We start from the raw sequence: 25,243 nt of genomic DNA on the forward strand, positions 1-25,243 counted from the left end.
GCGTGATCCTGGCGATATGGGATCGAGCCCCACATCAGGCTCTTCCGCTATGAGCCTGCTTCTTCCTCTCCCACTCCCCCTGCTTGTGTTCCCTCTCTTGCTGGCTGTCTCTATCTCTGTCAAATAAATAAATAAAATCTTTAAAAAAAAAAAGAATAATTCTGAGGGGTACCTGGCTGGCTCAGTCGTTAAGCGTCTGCCTTCAGCTCAGGTCATGATCCCAGGGTCCTGGGATCGAGACCCGCATCGGGCTCCCTGCTCAGTGGGGAGCCTGCTTTTCCCTCTCCCTCTCCTGCTCCCCCTGCTTGTTCTGTCAAATAAATAAATTCTTTAAAAAAAAAAAAAAAGAGTATTAAGTGGGCCATAAGCTAAAAAGTCTACAAGCATGGGTGATTTTTTACTTAAAGAATAGTAAGATATAACTTCTATAAATGTGATCCTAATATTAGATATCCAAAATTAATAAAGATGACATTGTTATACTTTATTTACTCACATTTTTAAAAACCTATCATATAATAACCTAAATGTTTCAAAAGGTAGAAATAGCTAGAATGATGTAAAAAATAGAATCTAAAAATAACTTTATTTTGTACAAGTGGTTTTTCCTCACATCATAAAAAGCTACATTTAAAAAAGGTAATTTGAAGAAAAATAAAGTGATGCATTTTTCACTAAAGCTTGAAATGTATCACAAGCTGAAGTGGTCTAGGATGCCTACATGGCTCAGTCGGTCAAGCATCTGCTTTCAGCTCAGATCATGATCCCAGAGTCCTGGTATTGAGTCCCACATCAGGTTCCTTGCTCAGCAGGGATCCTGCTTCTCCCTCTGCCTGCTGCTCCCCTGCTTGTGCTGACAAATAAATAAATAAAAATCTTAAAAAAAAAAAAAAAAAGAAGCTAAGTGGTATAAGCTATTGGCTCAATACAGTATTTAAATAGGAACTACCTTAAAATATAACACCAAAATATGACTATGTTTGAAAGGTATTAAGAATTATATTTCAATAAAGCTGTAAAAAACTTTTACAGTAACAAAAAAATTCATTTTGCATATGAGTAACTGAAACCCTCACAATAAACATTTTTTTTTCTTAAAGATTTTATTTATTTATTCGACAGAGATAGAGACAGCCAGCAAGAGAGAGAACACAAGCAGAGGGAGTGGGAGAGGAAGAAGCAGGCTCATAGCGGAGGAGCCTGATGTGGGGCTCGATCCCATAACGCCGGGATCATGCCCTGAGCCGAAGGCAGACGCTTAACCGCTGTGCCACCCAGGCGCCCCCACAATAAACATTATTATACAAGTCACATCTTTTTCATTATTAGGTAAGCAGAGGACTCCATGGGCCATACAGAGTCCATCATCACCAGAATTAATTTTAAATTAATCATCAGGCTTTAATCTTGAATATTATTTTTTTGATGATTCCACCTCAAATCCGTGTTAAAAGTTTTGTTTTGGTTTTTTTTTTACATGTATTTATTTATTTTTGAGAGAGAGGGAAAGAGAGAGAGCATGTGCGCACGCGTGCACCCACGACCTGGGGTGGAGGGGCAGAGGAAGAGAGCATCTTAAGAAGGCTCTGTGCTGAATCTCACAACCCTGAGCTGAAATCAAGGGTAGGAGGCTCAACCCACTGAGCCGGCCAGGCACCCCCTGTGTTGAAAGTTTCTTGTTGGGGCGCCTGGCTGGCTCAGTTGGTAGAGGGTGTAGCTCTTGATCTCAGGGTCATGATTTCCAGTCCCGTGTTGGGGGCAGTTTACTTAGGGGAAAAAAAAAAAAGTTTATTATTGTTGTCTACATAAATGGTGCTGGTATAAGCTTAGACTCAAAGCTTATACTTGTCTAAAACAAGATTGTTTCTAAAAGTTACACACTTTATCTCAGGCAGGTCCCTGTAAGAAACAAGTAACAGATGGTGGTAGAACTTTGAGTCTCTGGGACTGGGGGAGGGGAAGGAGCGATAAGCAGATTAGCAGAATTAATAATAGGCCTAGGAAAAAAGTAGCAATTAAAGCACTGAGAACAAACTAATAGAGGGCATTTAATGTACCACTAGGCCAAGGCCTCAGGTAAATCTCTATAGTATGAGACTTTCCCAAATTTCCTTGATCATAAGATAATGTACCTGACTGAATCAGAATGGAATTGTCGTTTTTAAGAAGTGTGCCTAGTGACTATCATGACGCAAATTAGGGAAATACTGGACTAAGAGCGGAAGCACTCCAATTCTGGAACAGTAAACCAGGATTAAGGAAGAGTAAATCAGGGTCAGATTAAGGGATAACTCAGATTAATTACTTATACCAGGGGTCAGCAGCACTTTTTCTGTGAAGCGCCACATAGCAAATATTTTAGGCTTTGGAGACCAACAGGCAAAATCAGGAATATCATATAGGTATTTATACATTATATAGCAAGAGAGAATCAAATTTCCAGGAAGTTTTTATTGACAGAATTCAAAATGTAATAATAAGGGAGCATAAATTTGCTATACAAGTCTACTAATAAGAAAAATAGAACTCTTTTTGGAGAAATACCATTTTGTTTCATTAGGGTTCAAAGTTAGCGTTCTCTATCATGAAGACGGAAAGTGCTCATCTGTTAATGCTGATCTGCAATGAGATGTACATATTTCATCCTTGAAAATCATTTTGTAGATACATATGGCCAATACTGACACATAGCCAGAAACAGAGCATTTTAACTGAGCATGTGAACTGCTTGGAAGGTATTTATACAATTACAGGAGATTCTTTTCTTGATATTTTCCTGTTTGCACGTCATTACACTACAGATTAATCAGTTCCAACTGAAGGTGAGAAGGAAGCTCAAGTGCACAGTCAAATGGATTACAAAACACGGAAAATTCCTTTGCATTTGCGTCAAAGTCCCTCAAAGAACAATGCTAGACCTGGAGTCTGGGCCCAGAAAATCTATCTGCTTTGCCATATAATTTCTTTTGTTCTGGCATGCGAGGTAATGCACTGATTAATAAAACAGTAAGATGCTTAGGTACCGGGGCACACATGGTACTCACACTGTCAAGTCATAACTGGGTCATGCGATCAGCAGTGCCCCAGGCAGCAGGGAGAAGGGAGGGCACTGCACACGGGCTCTGGTGCAGCTACTCGTGCCTTCGCAGCACGAAAGCAGTCACAGACAAACATAAAGGAACGAGTGTGGCTGTGTTGCAGTAAAATGTTATTTATGAATGATGAAATTTGAAAGTCATATGATTTTCCCATATAACAAAATATTATTTCTTCAGATTTTTTTTTCAATCATTGAAAAACATGTACTATATAAATTTTTAGCTCACAGGCTGTACAAAAACAGGTGGCAGGCCAATTTGGCCCATAGGTCAAGGTCTGCCAGCCACTCACCGATACTAAACTTTTCTTAGAAAAAATCTGCAACTTTTTATTTCTTAGAAACTCAACAATAAGAAGGCAACCCAAGACATGGGCAAAGACTTAAATAAACATTTCTCCATATACAAATGGCCAATAAGCACATGAGAGGACGTTTCACATCATTAGGTAACAGGGAAATGCAAATCAAAACCACCACCACGACTAGGATGGCTATAATAAAGTGCACACACAGACACACAAAAAGGAAAATAGCAAGTGTTGGCATGGCAAAGACGTGGAGAAACGGCCCATTCAGTTTGGTGATTCCTCAATGGTTTAACAGAACTACCATGTGACCTAGCAATTCACTCCTCAGTATACACTCAAAAGAAATGAAAACAGGTATTCAACTTTCGTATGAATGTTAATAGCAACTCTACTCACAATGATCAAAAAATGGAAACAACCCAAATGTCAATCACCAGATGAATGGTAAAGAAACAAAATGCGGTATGTCCATACAAGTCTATGGCAGGGGCGCCTGGGTGGCTCAGTCAGTCGAGTGGCCAACTCTGGGTTTCGGCTCAGGTCGTGATCTCAGGGTTCTGGGATCAAGCCCCGCATCAGGTTCTGTGCTCAGCGTGGAGTCAGCTTGAAGATTCTTTCTCTCTCCCTCTCCCTCTGCCCTTCCCCCAGCTCGTGCACACATAAACAAAGAACTCTTAAAAAAAAAAAAGTCTATGGCAAATAGGTGAAGGGTATTAAGAGTTCATTCATTCATTCATTCATTTAGTTTTAAATATTTTTTTTATTTATTTGACAGAGAGATAGAGCCAGAGAGGACAAGTAGGGGGAATGGCAGAGGGAGAGGGAGAAGCAGGCTCCCTGCTGAACAGGGAGCCCAACACAGGGCTAGATCCCAAGACCCTGGAATCATGACCCGAGCCGAAGGCAGATGCTTAACCGACTGAGCCACTCAGGCGCCCCTAGGGTACATTTATCAGGATGAGCACTGAGTAACGTACAGAACTGCTAAATCACTATATTGTACACCTGAAACTAATACATCGCTGTACATTAATTATACTGGAATTAAAAAACAAATACATAAATTTTTTTAAAAAAGAAAAAAGGCTATAGCAAGTATTAAATTTTAGATATTACAGTTTCTTAGCCATGAAACAAAAAGGAATGTTCAAATTGTGTTACATGCTGTACCCATGTCAAATCATTACACAAGGTTTTCATTTGTGTGTGTTTTTAAGTGTGAGAACTTTATACTAGCAAAGTAAGTAGAGTATTAGGTAAGTCTTCAGACTTTGCTGTTATTGTTGCCAATTCTTCTGTTTGTTTTAATGGCAGTTCCTGAAACACTATTTGACCTGGAATACTATTCACAGTATTTAACATGAATGTCTTTGAAGTATCTAGAAAATGTAATTGTTTAATAGACAATAAATTTAAATTTCAGCAGTTTAGAACAATACTTAAGAGCGCCAAAAATCACTACTAAAGTTACTACCTACACATTCCAGCTCCTACTAACACAGCCTGGGGGGTAGGTGGTTACCTCTTTCTCTTCTGGACAGTATAGCGGCCCTGTAGGATGAAGAACAGCTTTCTGTGCATAATAAAAGAGCTCTGATATGTTCTTCAGGTTTTTTGCTGAACACTGAAAAAAAAGTTTAAAATTTTATACTCTGAAAGCAATTATGGGAGCCAAAAACAATTTTTAAACTATCAGTGTAAGGTAATAACAAGATTGAAGAAACTGAAAAATACTTTTTTCTTTGTTGAAATCATAATATTAATGTCTACAAAGAACTCAGAGGCCAATTCCAAGTTCTCTGTTGCATTTGGTTTACATGACTTCACAAACAGCGGGAAATTTATTCCATCCCACACCTTCTCACATCCTATTTCAAACCACGGTTTAGTGAGAATGCACCAGCAGCAAATTTCTACATCAAATGGTAAGGCATACCTCCACACAGGTTTCTATTTCTGTGTACTGGTTCATAATGGGAAGGATGGTCTCCATACTACTATATTCCACCAGATCAGATTTGTTCCCAACCAATATCAAAGGCAGCCTGAAATAAACAGGATATATTGCAATAATAAGGAAAGCAAAAGACTTTAAATATCTATTTCAAAGTATATAATAACCCATTCTAATTAGCTTTACTGAATCCCCCCAACATGAACCCTCTAGCGTAGTCAGTGCCAGTCCCCTAGACAGCATGTTCATATTCAAAAATATTTATGGAGTACTTATTTTTTTTTAATTTTTTTAACGTTGATTTATTTTCTTTAGTAATCTCTACACCCAACCTGAGTCTTGAACTCATGACCCAAGATTAAGAGTAGCATGCTCTTCTGACTGAGCCGCGAGGCGCCCCTACTGAGTACTTCTTATAAGCCAGGTACTGTTTTAAGCATTAAAGGATATAAGACAGACAAGGTCCTGCCCATTCTAATAGTGAAAATCAGAAAATGGACAATAAGCAAACAAACAATACACTTTCCAATTCCATAAATGCAATGAAGAGAGTAAATAGGGGGATACGGACAGAGTCATGGGAGGGGGCTAATTATATGGTAATCAGGGGAAAATCTCTCTGACAAAGTGGCATGTGAGCCAAGGAGTGAAGGATGAGATGAAATGGGCCCTGTGAAGAGCCAGAAAAGAGCTCAGCAGGAAGAAGGGACAGTGTGTACAAAGGGCTCAAACTGAAAAAACACCCTGGTGAGTCCAAAGAACAGAAAAATGTCAGAGCGGCTAGCGAGTACTAAGCAAAGGGGAAGAGGTGTGTAACGGGGTTGGAAAGAAGAGCAAAGGCCAGACACAGAGGCTGTGGTAAGGAGTGTGCATTTTATTGTAAGTGTAAAACGGAAGTCAGTGAAGAATTATGAGTAGGGGCACAATATGATCTGATCAACATTTAAAAATGAGTCATATGTTGCCTTTCAGAGATACAGACTGAGATACTGACAGTATGATTTGTTCAAAATGATCCCAATGGAAGGGGTAATAAATGAAACAAGACTGGCCACAAACTGATAACTGTTGAAGCCGGTGACAGACACAGAGGGAATCATTAGACGATCCTCTTTACTTTTGTTATATGCCTGATTTTTTTTCAACAATAAAAAGCTTTTTAAAAGGTGGTAGCCTGGGGTAGGGCAGTGAAGATGGAGAGAAAGCATTCAGATTTGAGATACATTTTACAAACAGAACTGATAGGAACAACTGGTAGATTAGATATGGAGGTTGAGGGCAAGGCAGAAATCAAGAAAAATACACAGGTTTCCGGCTGGACAAAATGAGTTGATCTCCTGAGTCAGAAAAGATTGATTTTGGGGGTGGGGGGAGTAGGCAGGGAATTAAGGATTTTGTTTCAGACAAGTTAAATCTGACAGGCCTATCAGAAATCTGAATGGGGGGGCGCCTGGGTGGCACAGCGGTTGAGCGTCTGCCTTCGGCTCAGGGCGTGATCCCGGCGTTATGGGATCGAGCCCCACATCAGGCTCCTCGGCTGGGAGCCTGCCTCTTCCTCTCTCACTCCCCCTGCTTGTGTTCCCTCTCTCGCTGGCTGTCTCTATCTCTGTCAAATAAACAAATAAAATCTTTAAAAAAAAAAAAAAAAAAAAAGAAATCCAAACGGGGATTATCAACGGGAGCTACACTAGCAGGGAACTGTTATTTGTACATCCTGCAAGAGAGCTTGGAGAAAAAGCAAATCATCTTGCTGGAACTCCAGATAGCAAGAGAAATTCTGTGCGCATCCATTTACTCCCCTAGTACGGTTACGCGTGAAGGGACTGGCCCACTATGTCACCCAAACATAGTTTTTTTTTTTTTTTTTTTTAGAAAAACCGGTTTATCAAGATGCTAACTATAACATGTGTCCGTGAGCATGTGAATCCTTTGTTTCCATTTTATAATCTTTTTTTTTAATGTTTTTTTATTATATTATGTTAGTCACCATACAGTACATCCCCGGTTTCCGATGTACAGTTCGATGGTTCATTACTTGCGTATAACACCCAGTGCACCATGCAATACGTGCCCTCCTTACTACCCATCACCAGCCTAGCCCATTCCCCCACCCCCTCCCCTCTGAGGCCCTCAGTTTGTTTCCCAGAGTCCATAGTCTCTCATGCTTCATTTCTAACAAAGACAGGAGGGTCTCCAAAAATGTAGTGGTTTACGACTTAAGATGTATACAAAATAATTTATGGAGCTTAAAAAAATACACATGTCCAAGCCCTACTCCACACCTACAGATTCTAAAACTCCAGGGGTGGGGAAAAGGCACCTATATTCTTTGAAAGTACCTCAGGTGAAAGTGATGGGCACCCCCGATTAAGAACCACTGTGACAACAGTCCATGCAAGTCCTACGGAAAATATATGTGCAACAAATATAATTATCTTAAGGTATGAGGCTCAGGAAAGAAGTTACTGGGAAAGTGTAAGGTCCATATAGCAAAGAAACAGGCCCCCTTGGGACAAGTCAAGCCCAAGAAAAGTTAAGTATGCTTATATGGTTCGAAGAGGGAAAAAAAACCCAGCCACATCTGAGAAAGCTCAAATTGATCTTCAAATGTTAAAAGCTACTTTCAGATACCAAAAGGGCCACAAAACTAGCCACAGAATTTTAGGAAGCTCTCATGGTGAAACTAATTTTTTTTTAACTCAGGGCTCCAATCTGGTGCTTGATAGATCCCAGAAAAACTGCCTTCTCTGAAGAGTCCCCTGTGGAAACAGCTCACGTGTGCAGCAAGAAGAGCCAGTGGCAGGAGCATACAGCCGTGGACCCCTCCAAGGCAGCCCTATCCCATACACCCTTCCGTGTTGCTGGAAACGATCTTCATCTGTACTGTCCATTACTGTAACCACCAGCCACAAGTGGCTCCTGAGCACCTGAAACGTGGCTGCATGGAACCAAGGAACTGAACTTTTAGTTTTATTTAGTTTTACTTAATTTGAAGTTAAATCGCCCCACCTGACTAGAGTCTACTACGCTGGAGAGCGTAGCTCTACGGGGTCACTGTCTCTTTTCTACCTTGTCAAGAAGTCACTTCAAAGTTTAAAACTATGACAAAGAGGAGCCCTCAGCGCTGCAAGACACAGCATATACAATGCCATCTCAGTCACAAAGTCCCCCTCCATAAATACATGAGGCGGGGCCAATGACCACGTCCATCTGTTCAGAACCAAGTCTTTACAGTTTCAAGGCAGAAAAATGTCCAACCAACAGAGAAATCTAAAAAAGTAAATAAAGGGCCAGATGGGTGCAATACACAGACATTAGTCTGATTTCCCTAACATTTAAAAATGCCTCATAAATGACATGTTCCATTAAATAATACTGCAAGAAAAATTTTTGGTTTCCATTTGGACTTAAAACTGAAAACACTTATAACCCAGAACTATCATTCCGTTCATATGAAAAATACAGAAGTTGTGTTCTCTTACTTCTCCCTATCACATGTGTATCTTCCAAAGAATTTCGAAGAAATCTCTCTCGATGCATTCCTAAATAAAGACCTCTAGTGTTCTTTAGAGAACTTATAAAGCAGTACAAGTGCATTATTTCAGCGGATTCTCAAAATTGCCACAGGCAGTCAAGACAGGCGTTAGTCTCTTCTGCCCTACAGAAAGGAAGGAAGGCTCAGTGAAGCCAAGCGGGTAAGCCAGATGTCAGAGGGCACTCACTCTCCTCCCAGTCCTGCGCCCTCATACACACAACCTGTGAGCAATCAGTGACAGGGGGAAGTCGTTCCTCATGCAAGGGGCACCTCCACAGAGAAGGCACAGACAATACAGATGAAGAGGACTTCTAAAGTGGAGACTTCTTTAGCAGTGGTGTGAGAAATTATGTAAGATTAATGATCAAAATATTTCATGTCAGAAGTTGTCAATCATTATAGTTCTGGTACTATTTTCTGCTTTGCTCACAAATATATGTGCTGCCTCAAATAATTCCTCCCAAAACCGATGTGTGTCTATAAACAGAGAAAGACCTATAGGTAAAGCAAATGTGGCAAAGGTTAACTAGCGGATGTAAGTGAAGGGTTTACAGGTGTTCACTGTACTATTTCTTGCAACTTTTCTTTAAGTTTGAAATTTTCAATATACAAAGTTTCAGAGAAAAGAAAAAAATACCTGCTGTCTTTGTCCGTTCTTTCATTTATGAGAGGAATCCATCGGCTTGTTACCTAAAAAGAAAATTAAGAAGAGCTAAGCCACAATGAGGATCTTATCTGAAAACTCTAAATTGAGGATCAATTTTAAAAGTGCCCCCATTGAAATTTAACGAGATACAGTGAAAAAAGTCACACGCTCATACCTTATCAATAGAATGCTTGTTGTTAACAGCATAAACTATGCAGATGACGTTAGCCTACAAGAAAAAATTAAGAAATTAATGGTATTTTTAAACAACACAAATGTAAACAGTAGCATTGAATTACCAGCTAGTTAACATATTTGGGCCAAAGGAAGAATAAAATTTGAAACCTAAAAAAACCCCCACATTTAGCATGCCTCTAAGAGTCAGAAGTTCCTAAGGACTTACTGCAAAAATACATACTCAAAGGCAGCAGTTAACAACAGAGAACTGAAAAGACCTAAGTGAGAAAATAAAAAGACAGACTCACAAAATCATCACTGTTTTCCCACCAAAAAGACCTACAGCTATTTCTTTAACTCACCTGTGATATCTCTTGATGAAGCTGTTCATCACTCTGTTCTGCTTCTACAAATGACAAAGTCAAAAAATGTTCATTATTTTATCTTTATTTTAAACATTTTCATAAAAGCTAATGGCCGAGCTGACATGTACGCGGCACGCATCCAACACCCCCCATCGCTCATGTGATTTACACAGCGTAGAGCCAGATGAGGTGGCTAAGACAAGGGCAAGCCAGGGAAAGGAGAGAGCTGGACTACGATAAGGGAGCTGGCTGGCACTGGCAGACAAGTCTACCAGAGGATAAGTCAGGCACCAAGAGCAGAAGGCATTGTGTGATAAATCTAGGCCAGCATCTGACCCAGAGTTGAGAAGGGTCAGGCCAAAGAGATCAGAAACCCAAGCTAGAAGACTAGGTGCTGTGGTCAGAAGCCCAGACAAAGAGTCCATCCACACAGGGTCAGAAGGCCAGGTGAGAATCGGGGCAATACAAGCTTAAGAGCTTGTATCTCAAGACAGCAGGCCCCAGAAACAAAACCCAAGCACGGGAGTGAAGAGTCAAGAATTCCCTTTCTAGCACATATCTCTGGCCGGAATGGGTCTCAAATGGTGGATGTGCGTATAACCCCACAGTGCAGGGGATGTGCATGGTCATAGCTATGATGAAAAAGCAAACAAATGAACGGGGTGCTTGGGTGGCACAGTCAGTTTAGCATCCAACTTTGGATTTCGGCTCAGGTCATGATATCAGGGTCAGGAGATCGAGCCCTGCGTTGAGCTCTGCACTCAGCGAGGAGTCTGCTTGAGATTCTCTTCCTCTCCTTTTTTTTTTTTTTTTTAAGATTTTATTTATTTATTTGACAGAGATAGAGACAGCCAGGGAGAGAGGGAACACAAGCAGAGGGAGTGGGAGAGGAAGAAGCAGGCTCATAGCAGAGGAGCCTGATGTGGGGCTCGATCCCATAACGCCGGGATCACGCCCTGAGCCGAAGGCAGACGCTTAACCGCTGTGCGACCCAGGCGCCCCCTCTCCCTCTCCTTCTGCCCCTCTGGCTTGTGCGCTCGCTCACTCTCTCTCAAATAAATAAATATATCTTTTTTTAAAAAAAGCATACAAATGAAGAGGAAAGCAATAACCGACATATTAATTTAGATCACCTTGTGTTAAATATTTTCCCCCAGAACGCCTGTTATTTCTGACATACAAACTAATATCATAAACGAGTACAATGGTATTTTAATTTATGTTAAATAACTGGCCATATTTTAAGTATCTTTTCTTATGTTGAGTAATCAATGGGTAATGGCTTCAATTCCAATGCTGAAAAAGAGTAATTTTGTAAACGAAGCAGGTTATAAGGCTGACTGCCCCAGAAAGCGTCCAACCCCCTCAGCTTCTGGTATAGTGCTGTCTAGCAGCTGGGTGAGCAAGCCGTGTATGTCATTTTTAATGTTCTGGTAGTCACATTAAAAAAAGTCAAAAGGATGGGGTGCGTGGGTGGCTCAAGAGTCTGACTCTTGATTCTGGCTCAGGTCATGATCTCAGGGTTGTGGGATCGAGCCCCATGTCAGGTTCTGCACTGGGTGCGGAGCCTGCTTAAGATTCTCTCTCTCCCTCTCCCTGTGCCCCTTCCCCTCAAAAAGTAAAAAAGGAACAGGTAAAAGTACATTTTTATTTAACCCAAGATATTTAATATTTAATAAAATATTAAAATTTCAACATGTACGCAACACAAGAATTATTAATGAGATTTACATTCTTTTTCTCACACCAAGTCTTCTAATTCCACCTGTATTTTATACTTACAGCACACTTCAGCTTAGACTAGCCAGGTTTTAAGTGTTCAATAGTCCTATGTATCAGACTGCACAGTCTAATATTTTATTTTTAGAATATGTGGAACACCAGCTTAGGAAAACAAAGTATTACCAATGTAGTTATGCCATTCTTACAAATAGATTTTATTTTTTAGAGCAGTTTTAAATGCATAGCAGAACGGAGTGGAAGGTACAGAGACTTCCCATATACCTCCCACCCCCACATAGCTTCCCACATTATGAATATCCCCCATCAGAGTGTATATCTGTCACAACCGACTCCCAGTGTGGGGCTCAAACTCACAACCCCAAGATCAAGAGTCACATTCTCTACCGACTGAACCAGCCAGGCACCCCCCCGCCTTTTTTAAAAGAAGTCTCAGAACACAGCAAAATAATTTAGTGATTAAAAAGTAAGTCCTAAGGGGCGCCTGGGTGGCACAGCGGTTAGGCGCCTGCCTTCGGCTCAGGGCGTGATCCCGGTGTTCTGGGATCGAGCCCCACGTCGGGCTCCTCTGCTGTGAGTCTGTTTCTTCCTCTCCCACTCCCTCTGCTTGTGTTCCCTCTCTCGTTGGCTGTCTCTATCTCTGTCGAATAAATAAATAAAAAAAACTTAAAAAAAAAAAAAAAAGTAAGTCCTAGGGGCACCTGGGTGGTTCAGTTGGTTAAGCATCTGCCTTCAGCTTAGGTCATGATCCCAGAGTCCTGGGATGGAGCCCCACTTCAGGCTCTCTGCTCAGGGGGGAGCCTGCTTCTGCCACTCCCTCTCTCTCTCCCTCTGGCTGTCAAATAAATAAATAAAATCTTTGAAAGAAAAAAATGTAAGTACTAGTGGGTAGAAAAATTTTAAATTATTAAAAGCAATACAAATGTGCTTTTATTATCATATAAAGTAAGCAAGCTGACGACTGTTTTAACTATTATTTGGGGGAGGGGACAAAGGCTGATACATTAAAGAACAAATTTAGAACTCCACAAATTCTCAAATTCAGAACTCCTTCTACATCATCAGAGCATTCCTGAATGCCTGATAACAAAATTAATCCAGAACTTACCTCTGCAAACATGCCAAGTCAAGGACGGTAATGATTTATCTACTATTTGTCATTTACCATCACTCTTTCCTTTTCATTATTATGGAATCCAACTTAGTAAATCTGGGACAGGAACTACAAGACAGAGGCTTTATATGCGGTATGGGGTGGGGGCTGGCAGGGAGATATAAATGAGACGAGAATAGTACATGATTATTTATTGCTAGAGAAAAAGGAACACCTATTCTGGAATATATTTTAAAGCTCAGTATGTATACCTTTTTTGAGGACTATTAAATTAACCTGCAGCTTCACCCACAAGAGGACATTCGTTACCTGAGTAATCTACGATGTGTGTTGGAACTCTCTCAGGGGTGACATCGGCTGGAATGGTAATTTCCTCTGCCCGGGGAGGAACCTTCATTTGCAAACAAGTATAGAAAAGAAAAAAAAAAAAAACAAAACTTTGGATATTATCAATCAAACCTGTTAACAGAGCATGTAAATTCATCTATATATTAGCCCCTCCCACCCATACCTACCTTTTCAAGATTTAGTACACTTTTAAATACTTATTTTTGTGCTTGAACCCACAACCCTAAGATCAAGACCTGAGCTGACCTGCTCACCAACTGAGTCATCCAGGCGCCCCAATAAACACTTCTTTTTAAAAAGTATGCACATTTCTACTTGTGTGGGCGCAGGACATATGAAGGGTACTTCAGATCTAATGCAGCCTAAAACAGTACTTAATTTGGTGTTTCAAACATCTGATTTTTAAAAGGCTGTTTTTATTCCATTTTGTTGACTGCTTAAGATACTCTACAAATGAGGAGCTATGTTAATCGAAAGCAATTCTCAAATAAAACACTACATTACCAAAATTAATTTCTTCTAGAAGATAACTGATTGGCTATATAAGCCTTGTTTAATGAGTGCATTTTTTTTAGAAAGACTGTATGATTTTTTAAACCAATTAAAAACCTCTTATCCATACCCAAGAGGACTATGCTAAAATGACAATTCTAAACTCAGTTAAACGATCGTAGAAAACTTTTAGGTATTATACTCCAAGTGATCATACAATAATATACTTCATTTCACAAATTAAGTAATTACTTATTTCAGTATCTTATTTAAGAGGGAAAAAAAAGCAAAAGAAACAATGAACGATCATGTGGCACTTGTAATTTTTTGAAAACACTACCATATAATGTACCAAATTCCTGTCTGAACAATGAAATTATACAGATATTCCTAACTAAACAAGATTAAGGAAAGGGGAAATGCAAACTGTGGGGCTAATAATACCAACTATGTGAAGAGAATAAATAGTGTTCATCCCATTTGCATCAGTCCCATTCCCCAAAACAAAATTCTAACTATACATAAGACCTTAGCCAACAGTCCCTCATTCTGGAACACAAATATATTGCCAGTAATCATAAAACCGCCTTACTTTTGGTGGTACTCTACTATAATTAAGCTTACCTCATTTGAGACACAAAACAATCCTTTGAGGTAGGCAGAGGCTTGTAAAATGACGCAGTGGATAATATTAAAGGTTCTCAAATACGTGGTCAGAAACCTAGGGGTTCTAATGCCTCAAAGACTGGGGAGTGTCAGATGGAAGGCAGGTGGGGAGCCAGCCAGACTTTTCAAGCCCTTACTTCAACTAAAGGAATACTCACCTGTTTTATATTTTGGGGTTATGAATAACATTTTATTTTTAAGAAAGGATTAACAGCTTAGATGATCTTAACATCCCTTCCAGCTCCCATTTTACAGATGAGACAACTAAGGCACAGAGATGATAAATGTCTAGCCAAGATCAAAAGGAGGAAAGGCAAAGGACTTAGGTGAACTCAGATCTGGTGTGATTCTTGCTCCTGCACGACATTTCAGGGATGTCTCGCATAAACTAATATGAGCCCTTTTAAAGTCACAACTGTCAGAAAGGAAACACATGCCAAAAAAGTGCAGAATTTATCTCACTTTAACTCAATTTTGATAAATTTAAAAGATTTTAAATACAGAAAAGACATAAAACTGTTTACCTCTTCTGGGAATTCTTCACTGACCAGAGACATAATCAGTGATGTCTTCCCAACTCTAGCTGTGAAAACAAACATCATTATTTCAGTAATAAAATGCTTAAGTTCTACGTAAGCTCAAATTCAGCAACCACACAGCAGAGCTGGTCATTCATTAGCCAAAATCAGAGGCATCCAAATCACCCAGTTTTAGTACAGCGCTTAAAGTATCTTTTTTTTCTGCTTAGAAAAGTTATGCATGCCCATTGCTTAAAACGAAAAAATTACCAAAATATATAAAAGTAAAAATCTTCTTTCACATCCCTCTTTATCAGTTTAGTATATGTAGTCTCCCAGATTTTTTCTTTGCTTATATTATTATAACAATTCACCACACAGTCTACCAGTATAATCACGGCATTCCTACTATTTTACAGTCTTCTCTTATCATTTAAGTATGTACTTGGGCGGTATTCCATGTCCATACGTAACAATTTCCTGGGAGGGGTGAAGGGGCAGTTATTATGTAATGGACACAGAGTTTTTATTGGGGATAATGGAAGAGTTTTAGATAGAAAAAGTCCTGATGATTACACAACACTGTGAATGTATTTAATGCCCCTTAACCGTACCCTCAAAAATGGTTAAAATGTCAAATCATACATCTTATATATTTTATCACAATTTTTAAAAATAGCAACAGGAAATCCATTTTATATTAGCATGAAAAACCTTTTACATTATTTTTTGACAGTTGTAGAAGAATCCAACATAAGACATGTCCTAATTTATTAATGCAGTCTCCTAACAATGAGCTCTGTTCAAGCTTTTGCCTTTATAAACAGTGCTGCAATGAATATTTTTCCAGGACAAATTCCTAGAAGTGAACTCAGGTTAGCATGCATAATCTTCTTTATTTTTAATAAATATTGTTAAATCACCTCTAAAAAGGGACAAACTAATTTACATCCTCACCAACAGAAGATCAGTGTGTCTGCTTTGGACATCCTTACATTCTTTCTTTTTTAGGGTATCATATGGAAAAGCTTAGTAAGAGCAAAAGTAACTTTCCTCTTATATTTTCTAACCTAGCAAGATTTTTAATGCACACACTTAAAAATCTTCATTTTCATTCGGAAATTTCATTTCTATTCCCATCACTTTCTGATCATATACATTCAACCGCATCAGCCAAATCTTTTTGTGATTCTAGACGAAAACAATCCACCTGCCTATTACTGTCTGCCATAACAGCAAACTGGTTTCCAAAGGTAAAGCCAAAATATGAGAGAACTGGAAAATTCTGAAGTGAAGAAAAGCCACATTCCTTTTTTTTTTTTTTAAAGATTTTATTTATTTATTCTACAGAGATAGAGACAGCCAGCGAGAGAGGGAACACAAGCAGGGGGAGTGGGAGAGGAAGAAGCAGGCTCATAGCAGAGGAGCCTGATGTGGGGCTCGATCCCGTAACGCCGGGATCACGCCCTGAGCCGAAGGCAGGCGCTTAACCGCTGTGCCACCCAGGCGCCCCACACATTCTTTTTAAATGACTAAAAGAAAGGGTGACTAAAAGCACAAGTCAAGGGGCGCCTGGGTGGCTCAATCGTTAAGTGTCTGCCTTCGGCTCAGGGCGTGATCCCAGGGTCCTGGGATCAAGCCCCGCACCAGGCTCCCTGCTCCGCTGGAAGCCTGCTTCTTCCTCTCTCACTCCCCCTGCTTGTGTTCCCTCTCTCACTGGCTGTCTCTCTCTCTGTCAAATAAATAAATAAAATCTTAAAAAAAAAAAAAAAACCACAAGTCTCTGGAAAAATGATGAATGGCTGGGAAAAAGAGTACTGGTAAAAACAACCTAGAGGGTGTGCTGCAAACAAGTCGACTGTTGCTAGTGGAGGCTCAGAGTAGACCATTTGACAGGTATCTTCTAGCTCCGATTTCTGACTATAAGATAACACCTCTCTGAGTTCCAACCATGTCAGTGGATCCAGAGCCCATCATCACAGAACTGCTAGAATCCGGTTATCAATGTCAGCTTATCCAGCCCCCTGAACAAATTTTCAGATGAAGAACCTGGGACCCAGAAACAGTGATTTCTCAAGATCTCACTAAAAACTCACTTGCAGACTTAAGAGAATAACCCATCTTCTGATGGCTAAGCCAGTGTTCTATCTCTTTCCTATGACATACTTTAGAAAAATATGAAGACATGGGAGGCCTGGGTGGCTCAGTCTGTTAGATGTCTGCCTTTGGCTCAGGTCATGCATGATCCCAGGGTCCTGGGATCGAGACCCATATCGGGCTCCCTACTCAGTGGGGAGCCTGCTTCTTCTCCCTGTCCCTCGGCCTGCTGCTCCCTCTGCTTGTGCTCTCTCTCTCACTCACTCTCTCTCTCAAATAAATGCAATCTTTTTTCTTTTAAGAATTTATTTATTTATTTTACAGAGAGAGAGAGAGAAAGAGAGTTCACAAGCAGGGGGAGCAGCAGGCAGAGGGAAAGGGATAAACAGACTCCCCGCTGAGCAGAGAGCCTGACGCGGGGCTTGATCCCAGGACCCCTGGAATCATGACCTGTGCGGAAGGCAGACACTTAACCGACTAGCCACCCAGGTGCCCCTCAAATAAATAAAATCTTAAAAAAAAAAAAAAATATATATATATATATATATGTATATATATGTGTATATACATATATGTGTATATACATATATATACACACACATATATATATTAAGACAATAATACAGAGAAGGAATGATAGCCCCTAAAGTCAGCAAGCACTACATACACAAATACTATATAAATTAATTAAAATATTCACTGATTCACTGGTGACTAATCTAGCAGCTCTGGTTCCACTTTTCTTTTTTTTAACTTATTTTGAGAAAGTATCAGACTTACAGAAACACTGCAAAAATAGTACAAAGGAGTCATAACTATTCTTCAACCAAATCCCTCAAATGTTAACATTATACCACATTTGTATTATCATTCATTTCCTCTCCCTCCCCCTCCCCTCTATATTTTTAAAGCCATTTAAGTTGTAGACATGATGCCCTTAAGCACCTTAGTATGTATTTCCTAAAAACAAGATCATTCTCTTCCATAACCATGTTGCACTCTCAAGATCAGGAAATTAACACTAACGTAGTGCAATTATCTACTCTGTTGACCTTATTTCACATCTCACCATTTGACCCATCACCACATTTTATGGAAAAGAAAAATCTTTTTCTTCCCCCAGGATCAAATGCTGCATTTGGTCATCATGTCTGCTTTGTCTTTAGTCTGGAAGAGTTCCTCAATTGTTTTTATCTTTCATGGCCTCAGCATTAAAAACAAAACAAAACAAAACAAAAAAAAAACAAGTCATTTAATTTGTAGATTATCTCTCAATTGGGTTTGTATGATGTTACCTAATAATTAATTTCAGGTTTTGCATTCTGGGCAGGAATGCTCCAGAACTGATACTGTATCCCTCACGGTGCATCACAGCAGCAGGGAGATGATGTCAATTTGTCCCATTACTGGTGATGTTAACTATCATCACTTGGAGGAGGTGGTGTCTGCAGGTTATTATCATTCCCTTTGTAATGGATAAGTATCTTGTGAGAAGATAAGTTGAGACTATGCAAACATTCTGTTTCTCGTAAACTTTCACTTACTGGTTTTAGCAGCCATTCATGATTCTTGTCCTGTGTTGCTATAGTGGTTGCTACATGGTGATGTTTCTATTTCTACCAATCCTTCTACCTTACTTTGCATTCTACTTTAAGGAAAAACTCTCTTCTGATTCATATCAGCATGGTCTCATGGATTCCTACATTATTCTACGTGTTATAATCCACTACTGTCATTATTTGGAGACTCGAATTGTTCCATTTTACTTCGAAAAATAACATTTATGCAGGTATAAATCAGCATTACTGTATGACTTCATTTTATAAATAAATATGTATCCACACTGGGAAAAAAACCCAGAACGATCTATACACCAACAGCAGTCATCTCTGAAGTAAATGTAATTTTAACTTTGTGTTTTTGTACTTTCGCATATTTTCCCAATTTTCTACAACAAATATAAACAATTTTTGCTACTAGAAAATGTTAACAAGTACTACTTTAAAAGTCACTATTTGGGGGCACCTGGGTGGCTCAGTCAGTTAAGCGTCTGCCTTCAGCTCAGGTCATGATCCCAGGGTCCCGGGATCGAGTCCCTCATCGGGCTCCCTGCTCAGCCGGGAGTCTGCTTCTCTCTCTATCCCACCCCCTGCTTGTGCTCCTGTTTTTTCTTTCTCTCTCTCTTTCTCTCCCTCTCTCAAAAATAAATAAATAAAATATTTTTTAAAAATTAAAAAAAAAGTCACTATTTGGTAGTAAAAACTGGCGTGTTCTAAATTTATAGATGGCAGGGCACCTGGGTGGCTCAGTCAGTTAGGTATCCAACTCTTGATCTCAGCTCAGGTCTTGATCTCAGGGTTGTGAGTTCAAGCCCTGCATTGGGCTCCACAATGGGCATGGAGCCTACTTAAAAAAATTTTTTTTTACAGATGGCAATTAAAATTTACCGAAAGATTGGCATGTTAAATGCATTCTTTCATCTCTTCAACAAATAATTCTCGAGCACTTATCTATATACCAGGCCCTATTCCAGGGGCTGGGGATACCCCTGATCAAGGCACTAGGTCTTCCCTATTTTTACATTCATGGAGATTATATTCCAACAGATTTATGAGATTTTCACCAATAAAGAACATTCTTTCTACACACCAGAACAAAAAGTAAAACTTCAAAAAGTGGTCATCCTTGATTTACCCTTCCTCTGTACTGAGCATTCGAGCTCTGTCAAATTTTCCTTTGAAATTTTTAATATTAATTCCTTCCTCTCTGTTCCCACCTTTCTGTAATTCTGGTACCTCCACTGAAAGACTTCCCAGTCCCAACTTTCTAGCCCCTCCTCTAGCCTCTCCTCTTCTTAAAATCCATCAGCAATACAAATGCCAATCCATCTCTCTTAGACATCTTTTCATTTTCTAATTTGTCTGATCGAAAGCCTGGACTCTCAATTATCTATCACATGAAGGTGAAATATTCTACTGGCCTTTGAAAATCATGCATAATTTAATCCCGCCTCATCTTTCTAATCTCATTTCCCACTATTCCCACATACACGATTTGCTCAACTAAGGCCATTCTGCTCTGTGTAAGCACAAACAGGCTATGATGGATCTTGCCTCCTCACATGGTTTTCTTCATCTAAAACATCATTCCCTCTCTCTCCTCTGCTTTCCCAAATGTTAACCATCTCTCAAGGACAGCACAAATTCTACCTCATCCCTAAAGACATCCCAGGGCTACTGTAGCCCTCCCTTTCCTTCTTCGAACCACTTCTGTGCCACATAACTTGCTTTCACCTTGCCCAAGCACAACAGCATTGCTATTGTTTCAGCCCTGCCATTTAGGAAATTAAGTTCTACCTCATGGAGCTTCTGGAATATCCCATTCAAAGTTTTTCTTAGCAGCAACTGAAGAGCTATGAACAGCAGGGTAACTTCTGAGGGGAAAAATAAATTCTAAAATTACTCTGTTCAATTTGTCTTTAGTAGAAAATAATGAATGTTGAAATTTCCAATAATATTAAAGGAGGGTGTGATATAATAAAGAATCCATCTGGTCTTCATCCCCACCCAGTTCCTGGCACAGAGCTTCAAAATCCCTTGGAAGTTCCTGTGCCATAGGAGTGTCTTTTGGTCTCTTTCAACATACCTGAGTTTATTCTCATGAGATGACCCATTAGGGAGAAGGGAGGGCCTAGATAGCTTCAGGATGGGGACTGGTTGTCAGAAAAACCAACCATGTGATTAGTGGGTTGGAACTTTCAGCCCCACCCCAAAACCTAGCAGCTGGTTGGGCGGAGGGCAGAGGGAGCCCAGCGATGGAGTTCAATCACATGGTCAATGATTTAATCAATCATGCCTGCATAATGAACCCCATATAAAAACTCTGGACATTAAAGCTCAGGGGAGCTTCCTAGTTGGTGAACATAATGATGAACCAGGATGGTGGCCCACTCTGATGCCATGGGGACAGATGCTCCTGGGCTCAGGACCCTTCAAGACTGGGGACCCCACTTGCAGTTGGTGTCTTAAGTAAGGGTAATCTTATTGGGGACCTTGCACTTTAACTTGTAGGATCTGATGCTAACTCAGGGTAGTTAGTGTCAAAATTGAAATGAATTATAGAACACTCAGTGTCAGAAAATTGTCAGAATGAAAAGGGCATGACAGTTTTGTATTTATAAAAAGTAGTGATGGCTCAAAAAACTGAGAAACACTGTAATAGACCTTCTATCCAAGAGGACGAGTTCCACTCTGGCCTATTTGCCCAGGTCTGGACCAAACTAGGAAAAAAAAAACCACTGGAAGATCATACAGAGAGTATTAACTTATACTTTTATATGACCTATCTTCCTTGTGCAGACTCCTATTAATTCATTTGCTAAGTATTTACTTGATTGTCTTCCAAGTACAAAGTTTAAATTTACATTCTCTATTATAGGGATTATATGGAAAATGTATTAAACAAGATAGATAAAATTGCTATGAAAGAGGTACGGACCAAGTGCTATGCTCAATCACTCTTGAGAAAAGGGAAAGGGGACAGGGAAGGGTGGGAAGAGAAAGGGATATTTTCTGCTTTAAACATAGCAGAAAATCAAAAAGCTCTTAAAAAAAAAGCTTATAGTTTGGTCTCAGGGAGGGAAAACAGAGTAATCAGGTAAGACATGTACGTTCTTAAGAGAGTACTGTGCAGGGGCGCCTGGGTGGCTCAGTTGTTAGGCATCTGCCTTTGGCTCAGGGCATGATCCCGGAGTCCTGGGATCGAGCCCCACATCGGGCTCCTCTGCTGGGAGCCTGCTTCTTCCTCTCCCACTCCCCGTGCCTGTGTTCCCTCTCTTGCTGGCTGTCTCTCTCTCTGTCAAATAAATAAATAAATAAATAAATAAATAAATAAATAAATAAATAAATAAATAAAAAGAGAGTACTGTGCGTGTGTAACACCTTGGCAAACATCCAGCATATCACCAGCGATCTCCTGAAGGACTTCCTAGACCTCCTTGTGAAAACTTTACTTTTCCTACCAGCTACTAAGGGTCTCTGGAAAGACTAAGGAACAAGAGTTTCATTATCACCCACAGGAAATTCCACAAGGGCAGACAATGTGTCTTTCTCCCTCACTACTGAATCTTAGCTCCTAGCAAATGCTCTTAGTAAATGCAGCTTATGGCTTAGCGATTAAGAGCACAGATTTGAAATTTAGGAAAGTGGCTGGTTACTTTTGAGAGAAGGAGAAGGAAATACAAAGAGCTTCAACTGATTGGTAATGTTTTCTTTATTAGGCTAGATGATGGGTATTTGTTTTATTATTCTTTATACCTTTGATATAAATATGTCACCAAAAAAAAAAAAAAAAGGGAAAAAATAATACAGGCTTTGGAATTAGCCAAGACTGGATGGAAATCTTAGTCCAAGGCTTACTAGCTGTGTTTCCTCAGGCAAGTCGTCAAGCCTCAGTTTATTCATCTATATAAAGCTGAACAGCTGCAGCTGAATTGGTAAGAGGATTGATTAAGATGACAGATCCGTAATGCTCAGCACAATACCTGGCAACCATTAAATACACAAATGGTAGTTATCATGATGATGATCACAGCTTAAATTAAAGGAGTTAAGTGAGCACTAGAATGGGCGAGAAAACTTGGATTTGGGAATCAGCTTTCTAATTAGCAGTATAACCTTGAATTGTCACTGACTCTGGGTCTCAATTTTCTCATCAGTTAAAAAAGAAAAAAAAGGACTAGAGGCTATCAGTGCTTATACTCAATGATTAATCTACACTACCATGTAGCATACCTTAGAAGACCGGCATGTAAACAGATGAAAAAGTGCACGTTACGTGGACCTTACAGGAACGAACCTTAGAGAATCCCAGCAATGGCAGACAGATCCCCAAACTGTATCTGTTATCTATTTTAATTGTGTATGGGAAAGTGATTTATCAGGAACAGTCATCTATCTATAAGAACAAAGAGGGACTCACCAGGGCAATATGGGGTCCAAAAATTTCTAGAACTTGCTGACTTTATAATCAGCATTTCATAACTTTTTTCCTTAAATAATTCCTTTCATCATCGCCTTGTTTAGGGTCCCAGAAATCCCAAACCTTCAGCTAGCTCAAGGTAGCATTCATCTCAAAATCACAGCAGTCCGTTCTAATTCCACAGGATTATGCACAATGGAGGCAAACGAACCAAGTCACTGCTTGGTTCATTTCAGCATCAGAAAACCTAGAACTTGGACCTCCTGCCTGTTTTTCACTCTTGGCACCTGAGGCTGCTGCGGAGCAAGAAGAGTGCATTTGGGAAAGTGCCCTAACAAAGCTCCTTGCAAGGAGTGGTGATGTCTGATTTAAGGCAACACACAGCAGAGCTGCCTGAGGCTCACCGGACAGCAGGACGCCTCTGCTGTGAAGGCCGATCAAGTCCACCAGGCTCTGTTATAGCCATTATTTTAGTAAGCAGTAAAACTCCCAGGTACTTAAAACAACAAACCTTTTAGGAGATCCTGTGTACAATTCCTGTGACCTCTGAACTTCTGGGTCTTCCTCACTAGAGTAGAGAGGTCTTTTTCCCTAGTGTCTCCAAAATCCCACAACTACCGTCAACACAGCTGTTCCCAGAAACGGTTCCATTTCTGCAGAGCTCTCCTGGACATCTTACACATCTCTACATTCTTATCCCTGATCAACTATGTTAAGAATGGGAAAAATGAATCAGATGATCAGTAACTCAAATGCGCCTTGGTATCCAAAAGGAAAACAAGGCTCACTCGTGCTTGGTTCGTGAGAAATCTGCCTGCCTTAATGCCCTTCAGACCTTGATTCCTCTCACAATTCCCTTCTTAGAATTATCTTTTTAAAATTCGGCTTGTAACCCACCACTCCAAAGTCCTCACCAGTTTCAGAAGAAACCTACCCACCTTTCAATCCACAGCTGGAAACATTAAACAAAAATGATCAAAAGGAAGTCACACGCCAACGTTAAAAGGCCTGTTAAGTTTCCAAGAAAGCTGAAGACTTCCTGCTCCTTAATCACAACCATGAAGGCCTTCAACAGGTGTTCCAAGTTGCCTTTAAAGTCCCCTCCCTCACCATAACCCTTCCAGGTCATTCGTTCTTCATCTCTCTGCTTAAAACTCATGACAACACCCCCTTTCCTGGCCATTGTCCCTTTCTGCTTTTCCCATGGACCCCTTAGATTCCCAGGAATGTTTTCAGAAGGGAAAGGCCAACATTCTGAGGAAATTCCGATTTCTTCACAGCTGGGTTCAACAAGGTAGCTCTGCCCCCCCCCCCCCCCCCGCTGCAGCAGCAGGCTCCCACCCAAGTACAAGCCTGCCACCAAGTCTATTCCAACAGGACAGGCCCCAGGGCCAGACAAGGAAACCCCTTGGCAGGAGAAAGGGCACTGTAAACACGACGACAGTTAAAGAGCTTTACTTATGCTTAATGATACAGACAGTTAGTGACACCAAAAGTGGGACTCATTCAATTTATTTATATGGATACTACCACTGAGAGTGTGGTACTTTTATTTATTCACTCATTCGTATTCTGCCTCACCTGTTATAAAATCTGAGGCTGCAATAAATACTTCCATCTAGTTTCTGAAGTAATTGTACAGCAGGCCTTTTAAAAATCAAAGAACAGGGGCGCCTGGGTGGCACAGCGGTTAAGCGTCTGCCTTCGGCTCAGGGCGTGATCCCGGCGTTGTGGGATGGAGCCCCACATCAGGCTCCTCCGCTATGAGCCTGCTTCTTCCTCTCCCACTCCCCCTGCTTGTGTCCCCTCTCTCACTGGCTGTCTCTAACTCTTCAAAAAAATAAATAAAATCTTTAAAAAAAAAAAAATCAAAGAACAGGAATCTCTTCCACGTAAAAATCCAAGAATGATTTCCTCTTTTTAAAAAAGTTCAAAATTAGAGCAAGAGAGACAGATTACAGTGAACGCGGGAGAAAATGAGCACATTTTCATTAGTATCCTTTTGGGTTTCCTTTCGGAAGAGCAGTAAGATGATGGCTATTTTAATAAAAGACTGGCAGATGTGATTCAGTTAAGAAGTGCTTCAGTGAATCTAAACTAGAGCTTTTTTCTTCCTTTAAGGCCTAACCACCAAACACTGAGTGAGACTCGAAGAAGTAGGGAAGCAGCAAGTTTAAAATTACAACAGGCCACTAATTTTAGCC

The 25,243-nt window shown here is 40.2% G+C and overlaps 1 protein-coding gene across 9 annotated transcripts in view; it reads right to left on the bottom strand.

The window, feature by feature from the left end:
* The window catches only part of RHOT1 (ras homolog family member T1), a 67,689-nt gene that overhangs the window by 36,575 nt on the left and 5,871 nt on the right, over nt 1-25,243 (bottom strand). For all 9 annotated transcript variants that reach the window (XR_015721351.1, XR_015721352.1, XM_087854621.1 and 6 more), the window contains 7 exons: nt 14,970-15,028; nt 13,249-13,330; nt 10,083-10,126; nt 9,719-9,772; nt 9,535-9,587; nt 5,345-5,453; nt 4,931-5,032 (listed from right to left, as the gene is read on the bottom strand). Coding sequence is in view for 7 of the 9 variants with exons in the window: in XM_087854621.1 (XP_087710747.1) it covers nt 4,931-5,032; nt 5,345-5,453; nt 9,535-9,587; nt 9,719-9,772; nt 10,083-10,126; nt 13,249-13,330; nt 14,970-15,028 (503 nt within the window). In the remaining 2 variants the exon portion in view is untranslated. The remainder of the gene's footprint in view (nt 1-4,930; nt 5,033-5,344; nt 5,454-9,534; nt 9,588-9,718; nt 9,773-10,082; nt 10,127-13,248; nt 13,331-14,969; nt 15,029-25,243) is intronic.

This window comes from Ursus americanus, chromosome 23 (assembly GCF_024610735.1).
Source record: "Ursus americanus isolate L20-20 chromosome 23, mUrsAme1.1.p, whole genome shotgun sequence".
Taxonomy (NCBI): Eukaryota; Metazoa; Chordata; class Mammalia; order Carnivora; family Ursidae; genus Ursus; species Ursus americanus.